The following is a 16,635-nucleotide window of genomic DNA, read 5'->3' as shown; positions in this document are numbered from 1 at the left end:
TCCAATACTTTGGCCACCTCATGAGAAGAGAAGACTCCCTGGAAAAGACCCTGATGTTGGGAAAGATGGAGGGCACAAGGAGAAGGGGACGACAGAGGACGAGATGGTGGGACAGTGTTCTCGAAGCGACCAGCATGAATTTGACCAAGCTGAGGGAGGCAGTGGAAGACAGGAATGCCTGGCGTGCTCTGGTCCAGGGGGTCACGAAGAGTCGGACACGACTAAACAACAACATCAACTCTAGGGCTGCAAGAATGGCCTCAGGTCACTGCATAGAGGTTGCCCTTGTGTTTGACAAAGGATTAAACGACAATGTTCTCTGAGAGTGCTTTAGTTTTTAAAAAATCACACACATTTTGAAGCCAAAAGTCCAACTCTAAAGGAAGCATTTACATGTTAAGATCTATGCGAAACCTTAAAACGTGAGAGGCGAAAACAATTTAATTAATTAATTAATTAATTAAAACGTTAATTAATTAATTAATTAATTAGTTAATTAAAACAATTAATTAATTAAAATGTGAGAGGTGAAAAGATTGCTTACCTTTTCAATCGAAGCATTTCCAACAACAGAAGTTCCATTTATCACTACTGCATTATAATCAGTGATATACTGTTAACAAAAAATAATAATCAATATTTCGATTAAATATTCTATGTATCATTACAGAGGTATGCAAATTCATTGTTATACAGCAGCCTTTCCCAGCTTTTGTGCCTTTCCAATGCTTTGGTCTACAACTCCCACCACCATGGTCAATAATTAGGGATGTTGGGAACTAAACTCGAAAACATCTGGAGGGCAGCTGTTTGAGGGAAACCGCTACGCAGCTTGTGAATTCACATCCGGAGCTTCATACATATAATAAGGGAAACCACCACACACATTGGTACAAATAAAATAAACACATTTGTCAAAATAGTTTTCTTTTACCATTTCAAGCCTAGAGGTAGCCTAGGAGCTTTTTCTTCACTGCTACTTCTGAAGATGCCCTGACCTTCAATCTTACATACATTGGACCTAGCAACAAATCCCATTGAATTCAGTGTTATTTACGTTTGTAAGCATGCCTAGGATTTATATAAATAGTAGTAGTAGTAGTAGTAGTAGTAATAATAATAATAATAATAATAATTTATACCTCACCCATCTGGCTGGGTTGCCCCAGCCACTCTTATGTTATTATGTATCTTATAAAGACTTTAGGAAGATTTAATTCTAATCAAAATCTTGTATGAAGAGGGTGAAATTAACACAAAACCATTGCTTACCTTTTCAATGGTAACGTTTCCGATAGTTGCGTTTCTTACTATGGCTTTATAATCAGTGGCATACTGTAAATGCAAAAGGATAAACTGAGTCCTATTTGGTACACTGGTAGACAGATATACCGGCTCACTGTTAAAACAGCTTGTAAACATCTCAGATCTCTTACATGTAATTTTGGAAACTGCTACTCACATTGATGAGGCTCTATTGATATTAAGAGGTCAGTTTTGTTCTCTTAATATCTTTGTGTTGTGTTCTGATGTGTGTTTTGTAAGACCCTTTGTGAAAAATGTTTCTTAAAGAGCAAGTGAAACATCTTTTAAATTCAACAAATAAATAACATTGCTTTCGATATGTAGTCCCCTATATCCAGCTTTTCCTGTGATTCAATGGTAGGTTATGGCTGCCATATGCCTAGGATTTCCCGGACATTTCCGGGCTTTGATGGATTTCCTTAAAAATAGCTCAAAAACGTCAATTAATTTTTGGGGAGATTTGGAAAAAAGTGGGGGGGGGGCTCAACAACTTTTGTGTCCGGATTTTCATTTTTTGAAATATGGCAACACTATTAGGTGCTCTATTTTCAGTTGAGATGTTCTCCTGCCCTGCCCTTGGCTGTACCTGCATATTATTTGGCTCTTTTGACAGAGACACACTGGTGGCGCATGTGCAATGTCTGAGGAAGCAGTACATTCAACTTGTGTCTGGGCTCACTGTCTTCTGCTTTTTGAAGTAGCTGTGGATATTTCTTTCTAAACCACTGTGAGGTTCTTTCTTTTTTTTACACTCAAGCAGTATGTGTGTGTGTTATGAAATAAATAATATCCATAGATAAACAAATAAAAACAGATTCTTTGCTTTCATTCCATGGCAACCTTATACAGAAAGCCCTTAGACTTTTCTTTCAACCTTCAACCAATCAAAGCTTCTGTTTCCCAATACATTATTTTAAAGCTAAAGGGATCCCTGACAGTTAAGTCCAGTTGTGACCGACTCTGGGGTTGCAGCGCTCATCTCGCTTTGTTGGCCAAGGGAGCCGGCGTACAGCTTCTGGGTCATGTGGCCAGCATGACTAAGCCGCTTCTGGCGAAACCAGAGCAGCGCACGGAAACACCGTTTACCTTCCCGCCGGCGCGGTACCTATTTATCTACTTGCATTTTGACGTGGTTTCCCAATAAAAGATGCTGGTCATTTGTGGAGCAGCTGGCTGGCACTTTTGATTTCTAATCTTGGCCACTGCCCACATCTGCCCCTCAAAAAGCAGGGTCAGGTCCAACAGCACCCCCAACCTCCTCACCTAATTGCAAAAAGGCACCATGATTCTTTTGTTTACATCGCCAAAGCAGTATCATTAGATCAGAGCAAGCAGCATTCATCTGAGCTGTGAGCTGCCTGCTGGCCAGGAAAAGTGCAGAAAACACCAGCCATTCTCGATAGGAGTGGCCTTAGAGGTCACTCTAAATCTCTTATTGACTATCTGGGTGTGCATGTGTCTGTGTACATTAAAAGAAATAAACAGATTTATGATTTTGGAGGCAGAGCAAGCACACACACCCCTTGCCTCCCTACCCCACATTTATCCATGAATGAAAGCCACGCTGTTTCATTAGCTAACAGAAAGGACTGCAGTTTATCGAGCTAGTATTTGCTGACAAAAATGTAAAAAAGTGATAGGCAGAATGTTAAATGCATGTATGCTAAACCAAGGAGGGAAGCATGAATTACACAGGAGGAGTTTGAAGAAACTCCCAGGACTTGTCACCATGAAATGCCCAAAATAAAAAAGTGAGCCACATGCAAACTAGCACCTTTTTCTGCTAATGGAGCAAGGGTTCTGAAACTACATAAAACTTGGTTTCTCAAACTGCAGCCAAGTAACCCCTTTTGCATGTCTAAGGAATGTGGGAGAGCTATAAAAATATAAGCTATTGATTGGGAGTTTAGGACGAGGAATGACAAGGCTATGCATAGAACATAATTAAAGCTGGAGTAGTACTGTAGAAATTGGAGACCAGGAAATTGAACTGTTGAAGCAGTGGGACCACAAGGAAAATAGCTGGCATCTGCATCACTAGAATTATGAACTAATCAATCAGATTGTCAACCCAATATTTTGGTATATGAACTGACAACAATAGGGGTGGTTTTTTCAACCATAGCTTCAAGGCAATGAGAACTTACTTGCACTTTACAATTCTAGTCTAGGCATTTTAAAGTTATGAACTGGCTTTTTAAAATGCAACCTCCATGTTATGAGTGGTGCTGTTTTATTGCTTTTTGGGTATTGTATTTTTGGTATGTTCTTTACTGAATATTAGGAACGCGGGTGGCCCGGGGGTAAAACCTCAGCGCCTAGGACTTGCCGATCGCATGGTCGGCGGTTCAAATCCCCGCGGCGGGGTGAGCTCCCGTCTTTCGGTCCCAGCTCCTGCCCACCTAGCAGTTCGAAAGCACCCCTAAGTGCAAGTAGATAAATAGGTACTGCTTTATAGCGGGAAGGTAAACGGTGTTTCCGTGTGCTGCGCTGGAGCTGGCTTGCCAGAGCAGCTTCGTCACGCTGGTCACATGACCCGGAAGTGTCTGCGGACAGCGCTGGCCCCCGGCCTCTTAAGTGAGATGGGCGCACAACCCTAGAGTCGGACACGACTGGCCCGTACGGGCAGGGGTACCTTACTGAATATCACTCTGGAATCTACACAGATGGGCAGTTTTGAAAAGAACCTTCTTTTGCTATACCTGTCATGACAGTGTTTATAATTCAGAGATTAGTGTTCAGTATTAAGAAGCTGGTAATGTGAAGATTTGCCCTAAGGTCACATGATTCAGACAGTTCCAAAGCATAGAAGTTGCTGCACAAGTTTGTTTTAGAGTCTCTGAATAATAAAGTTGTTTCAAGCCGTTACTCATTCCTCTAGTTTGTCTGTTGATCCAGAATAATTACATGACATCTGAAATGCAGAATGAGGAGCAAACTAAATCAACTGAAAGCAGTTTTCTGGATGTACAGCTAGAAACAAATGATAAGAAATTTTGGGAGCCACACCCAGTGAAAGCAACAATATCTGTAAGTGCTGCTAAATTGGAGGAATTCTTATAAACAGGAATAAATATGTTTCAACTATCACCAAGCCTGCAGTCGTGAGGGGATATTTCAGAAAATTGGAAAAGGTTTAGACAAAGGTTTGAATTCTACCTGGCAGCAATGGGAGAAGAAGAGAAAACTGATAAGATCAAATAACTTTTCTACATGTTGTGTAAGGTTGCCATGTGTCCTCTTTTTCCAGGTCACGTGATCTTTTCCAGGATTAAAATTTCTGTCTGGGCAGATTTTTAAAATTTGGCAAAATGTCCAGGTTTTTTTGTTTACAGTAGCCCAAGAAAAAAATTCTAGTGCATTAGACTCAGATCTAAGGCACCCAGCTAAGCTAGTCTGCAGCAGAGAATCACAACAGAGCAGCATCTTAAACTAACTACGTACTGTATAAATCCCTTCTCGTGTGGCTAAAAGGATATTGGCTCAGCTACAAGATCTTGGGGAAGGAGTCTGGGAGGGCAAGAGTTAACCTCCTCCTGCCCTTAGGGAGAGCACATATGTACATGTTAAACAGTTTACTAAATTGTTCTGTGCACACTTATGTTCACAAAGATGTGAACATGAGCCCAAATACTTTCATGTGGCAAGTGAGCGAGCAATACAGTGGTACCTCGGGATACGAACGGGATCCGTTCTGGAGCCCCGTTCGCATCCCGAACGGAACGTAAGACGCAATGGCGCGTTTGCACCTGCGCGGGTCACGTTTCATCGCTTCCACGCACGCGCGTGACGTCATTTTGAGTGTCTGCGCATGCGCGAGCAGCGAAACCCGGAAGTAACGCACTCTGTTACTTCCAGGTTGCCGCGGAGCGCAACTCGAACGCGCTCAACCCGAAGCACATTCAACTCGAGGTATGACTGTATGTATTCTTATTATTTTGTTGTTGAAAAGTTAAGAACATTGCTACTAGCGATATATATCATAGCTTCTATAGCCTACATTTAGTAGGAGTATTTAAAATTAGAGTTGTCAAAGTGATCTGTACAGTGGTACCTTGGGTTACATACGCTTCAGGTTACAGACGCTTCAGGTTACAGACTCCGCTAACCCAGAAATAGTACCTCGGGTTAAGAACTTTGCTTCAGGATGAGAACAGAAATCGTGCAGTGGCGGCGCGGCGGCAGCAGGAGGCCCCATTAGCTAAATTGGTGCTTCAGGTTAAGAACAGTTTCAGGTTAAGAACGGACTTCCGGAACGAATTAAGTACTTAACCCGAGGTACCACTGTAGTTAAAAGTAGAAGTCGGAGAATGTGTCCTCTTTTTTGCTCTTCAAAATATGGCAACCCTAGTGGAAGAGCGAACACTGAACATATATGCTAACTTTGTGTTTGCTAAGGGTGAGAATATGAAACTAAAAGAAATAACTGATAAATTTGAAGAATACAGTATGTCTAAAAAGAATGATGCAAAGAAATATGCATTCAAAAAGCAAACTATTGATCAGTATGTTACAGAATTAAGGAGGCTGTGTAAGAACTGTAGTTTTGGTGACTTGAACGACCCTCTGATAAGTGGTGGAAATTGAATTATTTGTGGAATCAGAGGTAATGTTCTCAGACAGCAGCTGCTGCATGAGGGAGATCTGTCATGTATATGTGAGATAATATTCCAGTTCAAGAAAAGGGAGAAAAATAATTCTGAAATAGCCAGCGCCACAGAAATACATCATGGTAATGTCAGAATGTCCACTGTAGTATTGCTAGTGGGTAGCTTCTCATCAAGAGGTTATGCACTAGATAAAAAGAAAGAATTCCGTGCTGAAATTCTTCTATTAGTCTGTCTTCAGCATGTTGAAATTGCTAGATATCCAAATTCATTGTGCCCTCCACAACATCTGTGCAAACAGTCCTCTTTTAAATCTGAGTCTACATATTTCTGCAACCCCTCATTCATCTTGATAAGTGAACTACTATACTTAGTTGAATCACACTAAGGGTTAAATTCAGTGACTGTTTAAACTGGTACATAAACAGTAACAAGTAAATGATCAGTTGCCTTGATTTTAATAATCATCATCATCATCATCATCATAATAATTTGTTTTCTTAATCATCCAGGGTAAAGAATTGTAGGTACTATTATGTCTCAGTGAAAGCATATCAAAGACATGATCCCCTTAGGAATTGAGTTGGGTTTCTGTTTTCCGTTTCTTGGTCACATGCTTCAGAAATCTCAATCCAAAGAAAGAAAGGAAAAGGCATATGAAACTTACCGATCGAAAGGCTGCAGCAACAAGATTTGCTGGGAACAAGTTTCTGGGTGGGTGGGAACCAAAAAAAAAGGAAAAAGAGAAGAAAAAGAAAGATTAGAATTTAATGACAGCTTATCAACTTAATTATTTCTTTTCACATTAGTACAACATTATGCCTATATAGTAGGATTAGAGTATTAATTCAGCATTAACAATGTTGCACAATGCCATATAATCACTTCTTGTCTCAATCTTATTAGGCCTCAGCAGACGCACTTGCCGTTGCAGAATATAGGAATGAACTAACAGAATCAATAACTATTTTCTCAAAACAGTTACAGATAGGTAGCCGTGTTGGTCTGCCATAGTCAAAATAAAAAAATCCTTCCAGTAGCACCTTTAAGACCAACTAAGTTAGTTCTTGGTATGAGCTTTTTTTTATTTTCTCAAAACTGTCACGTGACATTTCCCCACCATATGGAACATCCAACTTTTTTAAAAGAGCCATCATCAAACTGGCATCCTGGGCCCCCACAGATGTCATTAGGTTAGTCCCTTGGCCGATCTACCGAGTCCAGACTTTTCTTAATGCTTCTCCAAATAATGTCCTGCCTCAATCTGCAAGGAAGGCCACTCTGCTCCAAGTCAGCATGGCAACAAGACTCTTATCTGTTGGCCAGCAAAGAAGCAGCCACATCAATGGAGGTTTCCACTTCCTTTCCTCTTCCTTTCCCCTTCTGTATCTTATCTATTAGATCAGGCTTCCTCAACCTCGGCCCTCCAGATGTTTAAAGACTACAATTCCCATCATCCCTGACCACTGGTCCTGCTAGCTAGGGATCATGGGAGTTGTAGGCCAAAAACATCTGGAGGGCCGAAGTTGAGAAAGCCTGTATTAGATGGTCAGCCTGTCTTAGAAAAGGTTAGGCGTTTTGTGTTATTACTACTACAGCTACTGCTACATTTAACTTTGCTGTGTAATTCAAAGATAGCATGTGAGATGAGATCTGGTAATCTAGAACCCACCAGCCCAATTCTGCATGTACAGATGTACACACGTCTTCCACAACAGCGCATACAACTCAGGTCACACTTCACCAGGGAGAGCAGGTATATCCCAGAAGAGGCACACACAGAGCAAACAACTTCAGTTGACAACAACAACAACAACAACATAATCTGAGACTGGAGTCTATATACTGTACAGCGGTGGAAAGAAAAAACAATAAGCTTGCAGGACCTATTGTATAAAGATAAAGTGAACCAGTGAGATTGGTATGACAAAGGGAAGAGCCATTATCTAAACCACAGATAAGCTGCCTGGTCTCACGTTCTTTACTCAACTCACACTGAGTGAGCTTTCCCACAGCCATGAGCAGCCATGCACACAACCTGCTTCTGCCAGCGTCTGAGTATTCCTGTTGTTGCTTTTCTACCCTACTCCACTAGAAACAAAGGGGTTTTGAAGTATTGTTCTATTTCAAACTTTACAAAATGTATCAGACTGTATTTTTCAGATGTATTCCAAACAAGTTTCTTTAAACTAATCCCAAACTTCTTTGGCTGCATAAAACGTTGGAGCTTTGTGTACATTCACTGCTGCCACCCATTTTTGCAGCCTAACTAGACACACACAGGGAGCTAATTTGTGCTGTTCATAGTTGATTGAAAAGAAAAGAAAAGAAATGTATCAGTTACTTTTCTATGCTCAAAGCAACATACTTTCATATGAACTCGCCTGGGTTTTCTTTGCGGGAGGCCTCCTCTCATGCTCCCATCACCTCCCAGGCATGCCTGGTGGGGAAAACGAGAGGGACTGCTGCTCCCAGACTTTGGAACTCCATCCCTGAAAAAGCCAGGCTGACTCCCTTCCTGTTGTCTTTCTGCCAGCAGGTGAAGACTGCTTTTCGGGACTGGCTGCTTTTAATGAAATGGCGCTGTGCTGTTTTTATTGTAACTATTGGTATGGTTTTACTAGATTTTATATATGTTTTAAATTCTATCAATGTTTAATCCTTTTTCAATGATTTCTTTTTGTATGTTTTTAACAGTTCTTATTTTTATCTTTAAGCTGCCTTGAGCCCTATCGGGGGAAAGGCAAGGTATAAATCATGGGTAGGCAAACTAAGGCCTGGGGGCCAGATCTGGCCCAATTGCCTTCTAAATCTGGCCTCAGGATGGTCCGGGAATGTTAAGTAAAAAAAAAAAAGGAAACACCTTCTACTTTGAGTGGACAACATTGGCTGCGGTATAGGGTGCTAAATGACAAATTGGAGACACTGCTAAAAGTCCATTTGAGCTGATTTTACCTGACTGCACAGGCAGAAATGCAACCTTCTACATCAGAGTTTTCCAACCTTTCCGTGTTGGTGACACACTTTTTAGGCATGTGTCATTTAGCAACACAGTAATTCAGTTTTACTAGCAAACCGGAGGTTAAGCTAACCCCTTTCCAGCCCCAGGAGGATCACGGGGAGCATTCGTGCGACACGTCTGCACACTGCAGCCGACACACTAACATGTCACAACACACAGTTTGAAAAGCTCTGCTCCACATGTTTATTCAGACATAGGCGCTACTGCATTCAGCAGGGTTTTTATTCCCTAGCAAGTGCAAAATCAATATCTGATATGGTTATCTCACTATAAATCAATGTGCCCCAGTTAACAATTAAGCATCAAAAGCTGTCGGGCAGGAACTAGGTAACACAGGAGATGAATGACTGCTACTGAAAACAATGGCCCGTCACCAACTCTTCTCTCTCACAATAGCATATAATAAACAAAAATGTGTGAAGAAATGCAGTTTTCCTGCCCCCAAAGGCGGCAGCCAATGAAACAGAGCAGGTAGATTCTGAGTGCGATGACAACACATTCTGAAACAAGTTTTCACAAAAACAGTTAATCTGAGGCTAAGCAAACAAACGAAAAGGAAAATAGCCCCCAAAGCATTCAACTAATGCCTCAAGTTTATCACAGAACAAATTGCGAACACAAGTAAACCACATGTTATTTGGAGAAATGCGTAGAGTTCAGAATTTTACACATACAAAATGCTGTTCTCAAGTGTGATATGTGGCTAATATACCTTGACACTTCAAACAGACAGCGAGAAATGGGTTGTTTAGGCAGGCTATCAAGCATAGGGAATGTTAAATTAAGAAATATGAAGCAAGAGGTAGCCTTTCAGGCAACCTGGTTCTAAACACTCTAGGGCTTTATAGGTTAAATCTGGCAGTTAAAATCAGGCCCAGAAACTGACTGGTAGCCAATGCAGCTGTTAAAGTTCAGGCTTAGTATGGTCAAACCACCCAGTCAGTAATCTTGCTGCTCTAGGTTGAACCAACCTCTGCTTCTGATCCATTTTCAAAGGCAGCCCCAAGTACAACACATTACAAAAGTCTAAGCACACTTTCACCTGACCTGTTCATTTTCATCCAAATTTATTTGCAGGGACATAAGAAAACACTGGCTATTTAATAGACATTTGTTCTGATTTATTGGAGGGGGGAGTTAGATGATGATAAATAAATGGAAGTGTTATCTCCCACTTTCCCCAGTTTTCCTTATCTCAAAAAGTCTGATATTTTGAGGAAGCGTGTTTGTTGCATAAGACCTCCCAACCAACTCTAATTGTGCAACCTGAATTTGCTGGTATATAACTGGATCCCCAAATCGGTGCTGGGTTACCAAATAAGCAAAGTAGGCACTGGCCTGTGGGCCCCACACTGTTTAGTACCCCTGTGACAGCGGATCACAACGATATTCATTTTATCTTGAAAGAAAATTACAATCAAGCTTTCTTAGTTCAATGTTATCCCACTAGAGAGTGCACATGAAGGGGGCCCTGAGATTTCAACTGCCTAGGGACCTCCAGAGGGTTTAATCCAGCACTGTCCCAAATAAAATAGCAATAGTCTGTTAGCAACCTAAGTGGAAGGTTAGGTTAGGTTAACTGTGACTACACTGTCTTAAGCCAGATATGGTCGCAGCTGGTGCCCAACTGAAGCTGATAAAATATGCTTTGAGTGCTTAAGGACAATGCAGGATTCCCAAACTGCAGACCTGATCTTTTAGGGGGAGAGTACCACCACTTCCAGAACAGTATGAGTATCACTCACCCAGAAGGCCAACCACCCACCAATAGTAGATCTGTCTTGTCAGGACTGAGACTGAAATCCTAACCTGTTACCTGGGACAAGGCAGGTGCACTGTTGCTCATCCCCTTGGATCCTACACAGATGAATTATTTCCAGGGGTGCCACCTGGGGGCAAGGGTGTCATCCCCCCATATTTTCAAGACTGGTCCCACCCCAAATTCTGTGGTGATCCTCAAAAGGTCCTTTTCACAAGCAGCAAGAATACTTATTGCAAAGTATTGGAAGACACAAGACCTACCCACTCTGGAAGAATGGCAGATGAAGGTGATGGACTACATGGAATTGGCGGAAATGACTGGCAGAATCTGAGACCAGGGAGAAGAGTCGGTGGAAGAAGATTGGAAGAAATTTAAAGACTATTTACAGAAATATTGCAAAATTAATGAATGTTAGAATGATGTTGGATTGAAGTTAAGTGGTTTCTAGCTGTACTGGTATAAAAGAATATGGAAAAAATGGTTTTTAATATGTAAAAATTTAATGTTATAATACATCAAGATTAAAGATTAGGATTAAAAAGGAGGGAAAGGAATTGCTGGATTAACAAATTGAATTGGAATACAAAAGAGGGAGGTATGAGGAGGTCTGGGAAACAAGTAAACGTAAAAGAAGGGATGAAAAGATGGAATTGTTTTTAACTGTTTTTTCTTCTTTGTATTTTGTTTTTTTCCTTTTTATTGTTAATTTTCTCATTAATGTGATTTTTCTTTTTTTGAAATTTTAATAAATATTATTTTTTTTTTTAAAAAAGGTCCCTTTCACAAAAGGTAACCTGCGGAGGTGGCCTCAGCCCTGCGGTGGCGAACAAAAGGCGAGACAGCTGACGGGGGCCGTATTGGCCTGGCCAGGTTGGGGGGCAGCACATGTGTGACGTCATGAGCATACAATGCCCCCCCCATGTTGAGGGCAACTTGGCGCACCTGCCTTATGTTGTTTAATATCTGAGAGAAGTCATCCAGAGATTTGAGTCAAGGTGTCACCAATACATGAACAAACCCCAGCTGTGTCTCTTTTCTATCAGATGCAAGCAAGTCTGTGAATGGTCGGAATCAGGGCTTGGATATGGTAATGCACTGAATGGAGATGAATAAACTTCTCTTTTGCCTGAATACATTTTATTAGATTTCATAAAAAGAGATACAAAAGTTATTAACATTTTTGTTTGTCCAGACTAAAACATTAATCTAGATAAAATAAAAATATAGATCCAGAGGAAAAGAAAGAAAAAAGAAGGGGAGGGGAGAGAAAAATAGAGAAAGGTGAATAAACTTCTGAGTAGATGTGCTTTTAGGATTGTGCTGTGAGACCTTCATTCATTCCATTACCACACAACCTGTTTCATCTACGGCTGCTGTCAGGGGTTCAGGAGCAGAGGCAAGGGCAAGGGAGGAAACAGAGAGCGAGGGGGAGGAGGCAGAAGAAAAGATGAGTGATGACGACGACCCGAGATCTCCGAGTCTTTCCAGTGAATCAGAAGATTCACAGAAAGGAGCACCAGTGGCCAGGGCAAGGGGGGAGCCTAGGGGGACACCCCAGGAAGATAGAGCCAGAGGGGACTCAGAGGGGAGCAGTTGGAAATCGGGACCAGCGTCACCGCCAGAGAGCAGGGAGCAGGAAGGGCGCCAGGGATCAAGCGCTGGCAGCTCACAACAGGGGGCAGGGCACGAGTCAGGAGTGGCCACACCTCCATCGGGGAGCGAAGAAACGGTCAGACGGAAGGTGGAAGGTTGGGCGCGCGTGCCAAGTTCAAATGCACAGGAAGGTGGCGCAGTAGGCAGCCCGGAAAGGGAGCCAGGTCCTAAAGCCCGCCGAAAGGAGGGAGAAGAGTCAGGGGGGTCAGCGTCAGCGTCAGAGGAATCCCGGAAGGAAGAGACCCCGGGGGGCAGAGGGACCCAGAGAAGAACAGTCAGGCGGAAAAGGTGGAGCAAGGCTAGGATATTAAGTTGGTGTACAAGGGGCGGAGACTCAGATGGAGCTTCGCCGATCTAACCATTAGACGTAGGGTTGCACGCAGCAGCTTGAGAATGGAAACTGTAACTCAATAAAGACTTTTATTTAATGATCGCTGGCTAGCGTGATCCTCTGTGAGCTAGGATCTGGAAGCAACTCTGACAGCTGCGTACACATTACCAGCTTAAAACACAGCTATGTCATTCTATTTCTCAGGTCACATCAAGCTGGTTTCGGGGGGGGGGGATGCATCAAAATATAATTTTTCACAATAAATGACAGGATACCTGATAGATATGCAAGACCTTCACAGTGTCTTGCAAATGCATTACTGCATTGCTACCCAGACTTCTATGAAATTCCCCCACCCTGCCCCGATTGCAAAAGGTCCCACAACACCAGAGAAAGCTCATTTTGATGACACTGAGAAAACTATATGGGCGGATAATAGTTTATTTGCTTCTGTCACTACCATGAGTAGGCCTGATAATAGGCTGTCACTTGGGTTCAACCCAATTCATCATGCATTTTGCTCCACTTGCTTTTCTGCCATCTTTGACTAGCATCATAGCCCTCAGCTCAGGTACAAACCAAGCCTTGGATCTGCTCAGTGGAAGAGGATGCATCGGGTCTCTCCGATCCAGAGAAGAACTAGGGCTTCAAAGCAGCATCTGCCACTCTATCTGGAAAAACTCTCCAAAGACTTCAGTGGACCATGTTAATAGATCTTCCACTCTTCCAGAGGGAACAGGTGCCAAAAGCTTAAACCTCCACAAGATACAATCCAACCACAACAAAGGAGATAAACTATGAGACACATAATGAGAATCACAAGTCAGAAGCATTAAAACAATACAGATAATAATACAGATAAAAAAGCACACGATGTTTCCAAAACCAGATGTTGGCCATTCAGATATAAACAATAACTTGACCAAGCCCTATCCTATTATAGCTCTCTCTCTCTCTCTCTTCCAACCCAGGATATGGTTCATGAGTGGAAGCAGACTCTGATCCATTAACAGTTCATGCCACAAAAAAATCTGTTAGTGTTCAACTTAAACTTTAATGTGTCACAAGACATTGTTATTTTTGCTTCAACAGAGAAATGCTGCCTCCGCTCCGAGTTAGCATTAAAATGAATGCTTCTTTAGCAATACTCTTCTGTAAACCAACATGAATTTTTGCCAAAGTTTATTGGACCATGAAACGCTTGAAAGCACAAAGAGCTTAATCAGGCATCCCCAAACTCGGCCCTCCAGCTGTTTTGGGACTACAACTCCCACCATCCCTGACCACTGGTCCTGTCAGCTAGGGATGATGTAAATTGCAGTCCCAAAACAGCTGGAGTTTGGGGGTGCCTGGCTTAATCCTGCCCAGTCCTGCCCATTTTGGCCTTTAGATTGCGCTGACCATGCACCCGTGTGCAATAAAAAGCTGAAGTACAAGCACCTATGCACTGGCCACCTTTCTAGAACCAAGCTCTCAAATCCTTATTTAATTCTCTTAATCTGAATAACTGCCACTCATAGCAACACACGAGTTCCCTAGCTCCAAGTACCTTTTACGAAGACCAAGGTTTCTAACTATTAACAAACTGCCCAGAGAGGAAGGCTTGATGACAGAAGCCTAGGGTGCGCTTGTCACTTAATTTTTTTAACCAGCAGGAATGTCCAGGGTTCTAATCTCGAAATGTCAGTCACGTCTGGAGTTCCACGGAGTCTGGCAGAAAGCACACTAGGTTAGCAAAGGGCTTTTTTTTAAAGAAACCCCGCATAGATGCTACTCTCCCAAAATGGGAGACTATGAGCCAGGAAGACAACACACGTGGCATTCCTGAGTTTGCTCCTTACCTCGCCAAGTCCAGGAAAGAGTCCACCGTGTCCTTGCCGCCGTGCGCGGTGTCATCCAAGCCCAGCGAGTTCTTGTTGAGGTTGCCGGCGCCCACGCCAGGTTTGACGATGAAGGCCAGGGCGACGGCGAGGGCTGCGGCCAGCAGGGTGGTGACCAAGAAGTAGGCGACGGCGATGCCGCCCAGCTTGCCCAGCGAGCGGGTGTCGAGGCTGGCGGCGCCCGAGACCAGGCTGCACACCACCAGCGGCAGGATGATCATCTTGAGCATGCGGAGCAGCATCTCCCCCGGGAAGGCCAGGTAGGCGACGTGCGCCGGGCCGAGGTGCAGGCGCCGCACCAGGGTGCCCATGGCCACGCCGAGGAGCACCCCGGACACCGTCAGGATCACCATGCAGTTCCTCCGCAGGAAGCCCCCCAAGCCGCGCAGCTGGAAGAGCTTCAGGCGGGGCCGACGCGCCGCCTCCTCCCCGCCCTCCAAGCCCGACACCACCGTCGCCTCCAGGTAGCCGTTCCGGCTCTCGTCGGGCTTCTCCATGCTGCCCGGCGCGCCGAGACGTCGGCGGGCGACGAGGGACGCTGCCCGGCGCGCTGCGGGAGCTTTGCCTCAGCGCTGCTCGTCCTTCCCGGCCGGAGCGGCAGCCTCCCCTCGCCCAGCGTCGCGCGCGCCCTCACTGCGCCTTTTACGCGCGGCGCTGGCCGGCCGAAGCAGCTGAGAGGCGCGAGCAAGGTGGGCAGCGGCGCCCGGCTCGGCTCCTCGCCTCTCCCACCCAAGCCGGCTGATGCAAGGCGAAGGCGCTCTGGGCTCAGCTGCTCCCGCCGCCCCTTCCCACGCGGAAGGCTCCTCCCCTCACACGCGCCCCCTCCCCTCTTCTTTGGTACAGCTCATTGCGCTGCGAGTGGAGGGGCTGAACCCCGGACTCCGAAAAAGAAGCAAGAAACGGGGGGGGGGGGAGTTGTCGGGAGGGTGGAGCCAACTCGGCTGGCCGGGGGCGGGCGCGGCGACGGCGCTTTGAAGCTGCTGCCAGTCAGCCGGGGCTGCAAGGCAGACACTTTCCCCCTCGGCTCGCCGTTTGCCCGGCCGCCCGTGCGGGATCCCACCGGGGAGGCGGAGTGGTGAATGCCGTTACAGTTTTATTTTGGGCGCCTCCGGTCTCCTCCTGTTTTTCCCCATAAATGGTGACGGAGGCGACAGAAGGTAGAGGCGCGCGTCACCTTCTATCCGAGGCGCGTGGAAGCGGAATGAAGCGGCTGGCAGAGAATCGCCGGGGGGGGGGGCGGCGTAATGAGGCCGAACCACTTCTGGAGACGGGGGTGGGGGGCGCATTTGAATGGCCGCACGCTTTTAAAATAAGAAACTCCCACATAATAATAATAATAATAATAATAATAATAATAATAATAATAAAGCCTGACGGTCCTCTATTTGCAGGGTGGTTTGAAAAAGCAGGAGGAAGGTCAAAGGATGGTCCTGTGGTCCAAGGCGAACTGTGCAAATATCGTGGTCCGCAATGGTGCGGCCCTTTGCGGGCCCTCGGCGTTCGACCACTTCATTCGGCTGCGAGGGCCCAATCGCCGCTCGTCCCGTGGAATCCCATCCAATCCGAGAAGGGATTCCCTGCCAGTAGTGCGGGCCACATTCGTGCGTCAGCCGCGGCGAGCGGCGGAGCCCGCTCCCAGGTGGGCACCACTCGGATGGCCGCGGAGGACGCCCCGGGGGCGCTGCACCCTAACTGGGCGTCACGGAGGAGCAGCAGCCGCCACTGTCAGGCGGGAGAAGCCCCGGGGAGGTTTTGGAGGAGCTTCTGGAAGCAGCCCCCCCTCTTCCCCGCCCGCAGCCCCCAAAGCAGACAAGCAAAGGGAACTGGACCCACCTGGAGGGAGAGAGCCGGCAGGCGACCCGAGGTGGCTGTGCCTTCGGTGCCCCCGCACGACAGTGGCAAGAAGCGGCTATGATTGTTTTTATTATTGGTTGTTAGCTGCCCTGAGCCTGGTCTTGGCTGGTGAGGGCGGGGTATAAAGAAAAATTTATTATTATTGCCTCCGGAAGCAAAAAGTTCCTCTTAGCATTTTTCATTTGGGTGAAGAAGCTGTGATTCCTGCATTGCAGGGAGTT

General features: G+C 45.0%; 1 protein-coding gene across 1 annotated transcript in view; it reads right to left on the bottom strand.

The window, feature by feature from the left end:
• The window catches only part of SLC1A4 (solute carrier family 1 member 4), a 31,161-nt gene extending 15,954 nt beyond the window's left edge, over window positions 1–15,207 (bottom strand). The window contains exons 1-4 of the mRNA XM_080999169.1: window positions 14,522–15,207; window positions 6,580–6,622; window positions 1,273–1,335; window positions 545–613 (exon numbers count right to left, since the gene is read on the bottom strand). Coding sequence (XP_080855295.1) covers window positions 545–613; window positions 1,273–1,335; window positions 6,580–6,622; window positions 14,522–15,057 — 711 coding nt within the window. The 5' untranslated portion in view covers window positions 15,058–15,207. The remainder of the gene's footprint in view (window positions 1–544; window positions 614–1,272; window positions 1,336–6,579; window positions 6,623–14,521) is intronic.
• Between the last annotated feature and the right edge of the window lie 1,428 nt (window positions 15,208–16,635).

This window comes from Podarcis pityusensis, assembly GCF_964106645.2.
Source record: "Podarcis pityusensis genome assembly, chromosome: 3".
Classification (NCBI taxonomy): domain Eukaryota; kingdom Metazoa; phylum Chordata; class Lepidosauria; order Squamata; family Lacertidae; genus Podarcis; species Podarcis pityusensis.
Note: the sequence above shows the minus strand (reverse complement) of the source record. Positions and strands in the feature narration are given on the sequence as shown.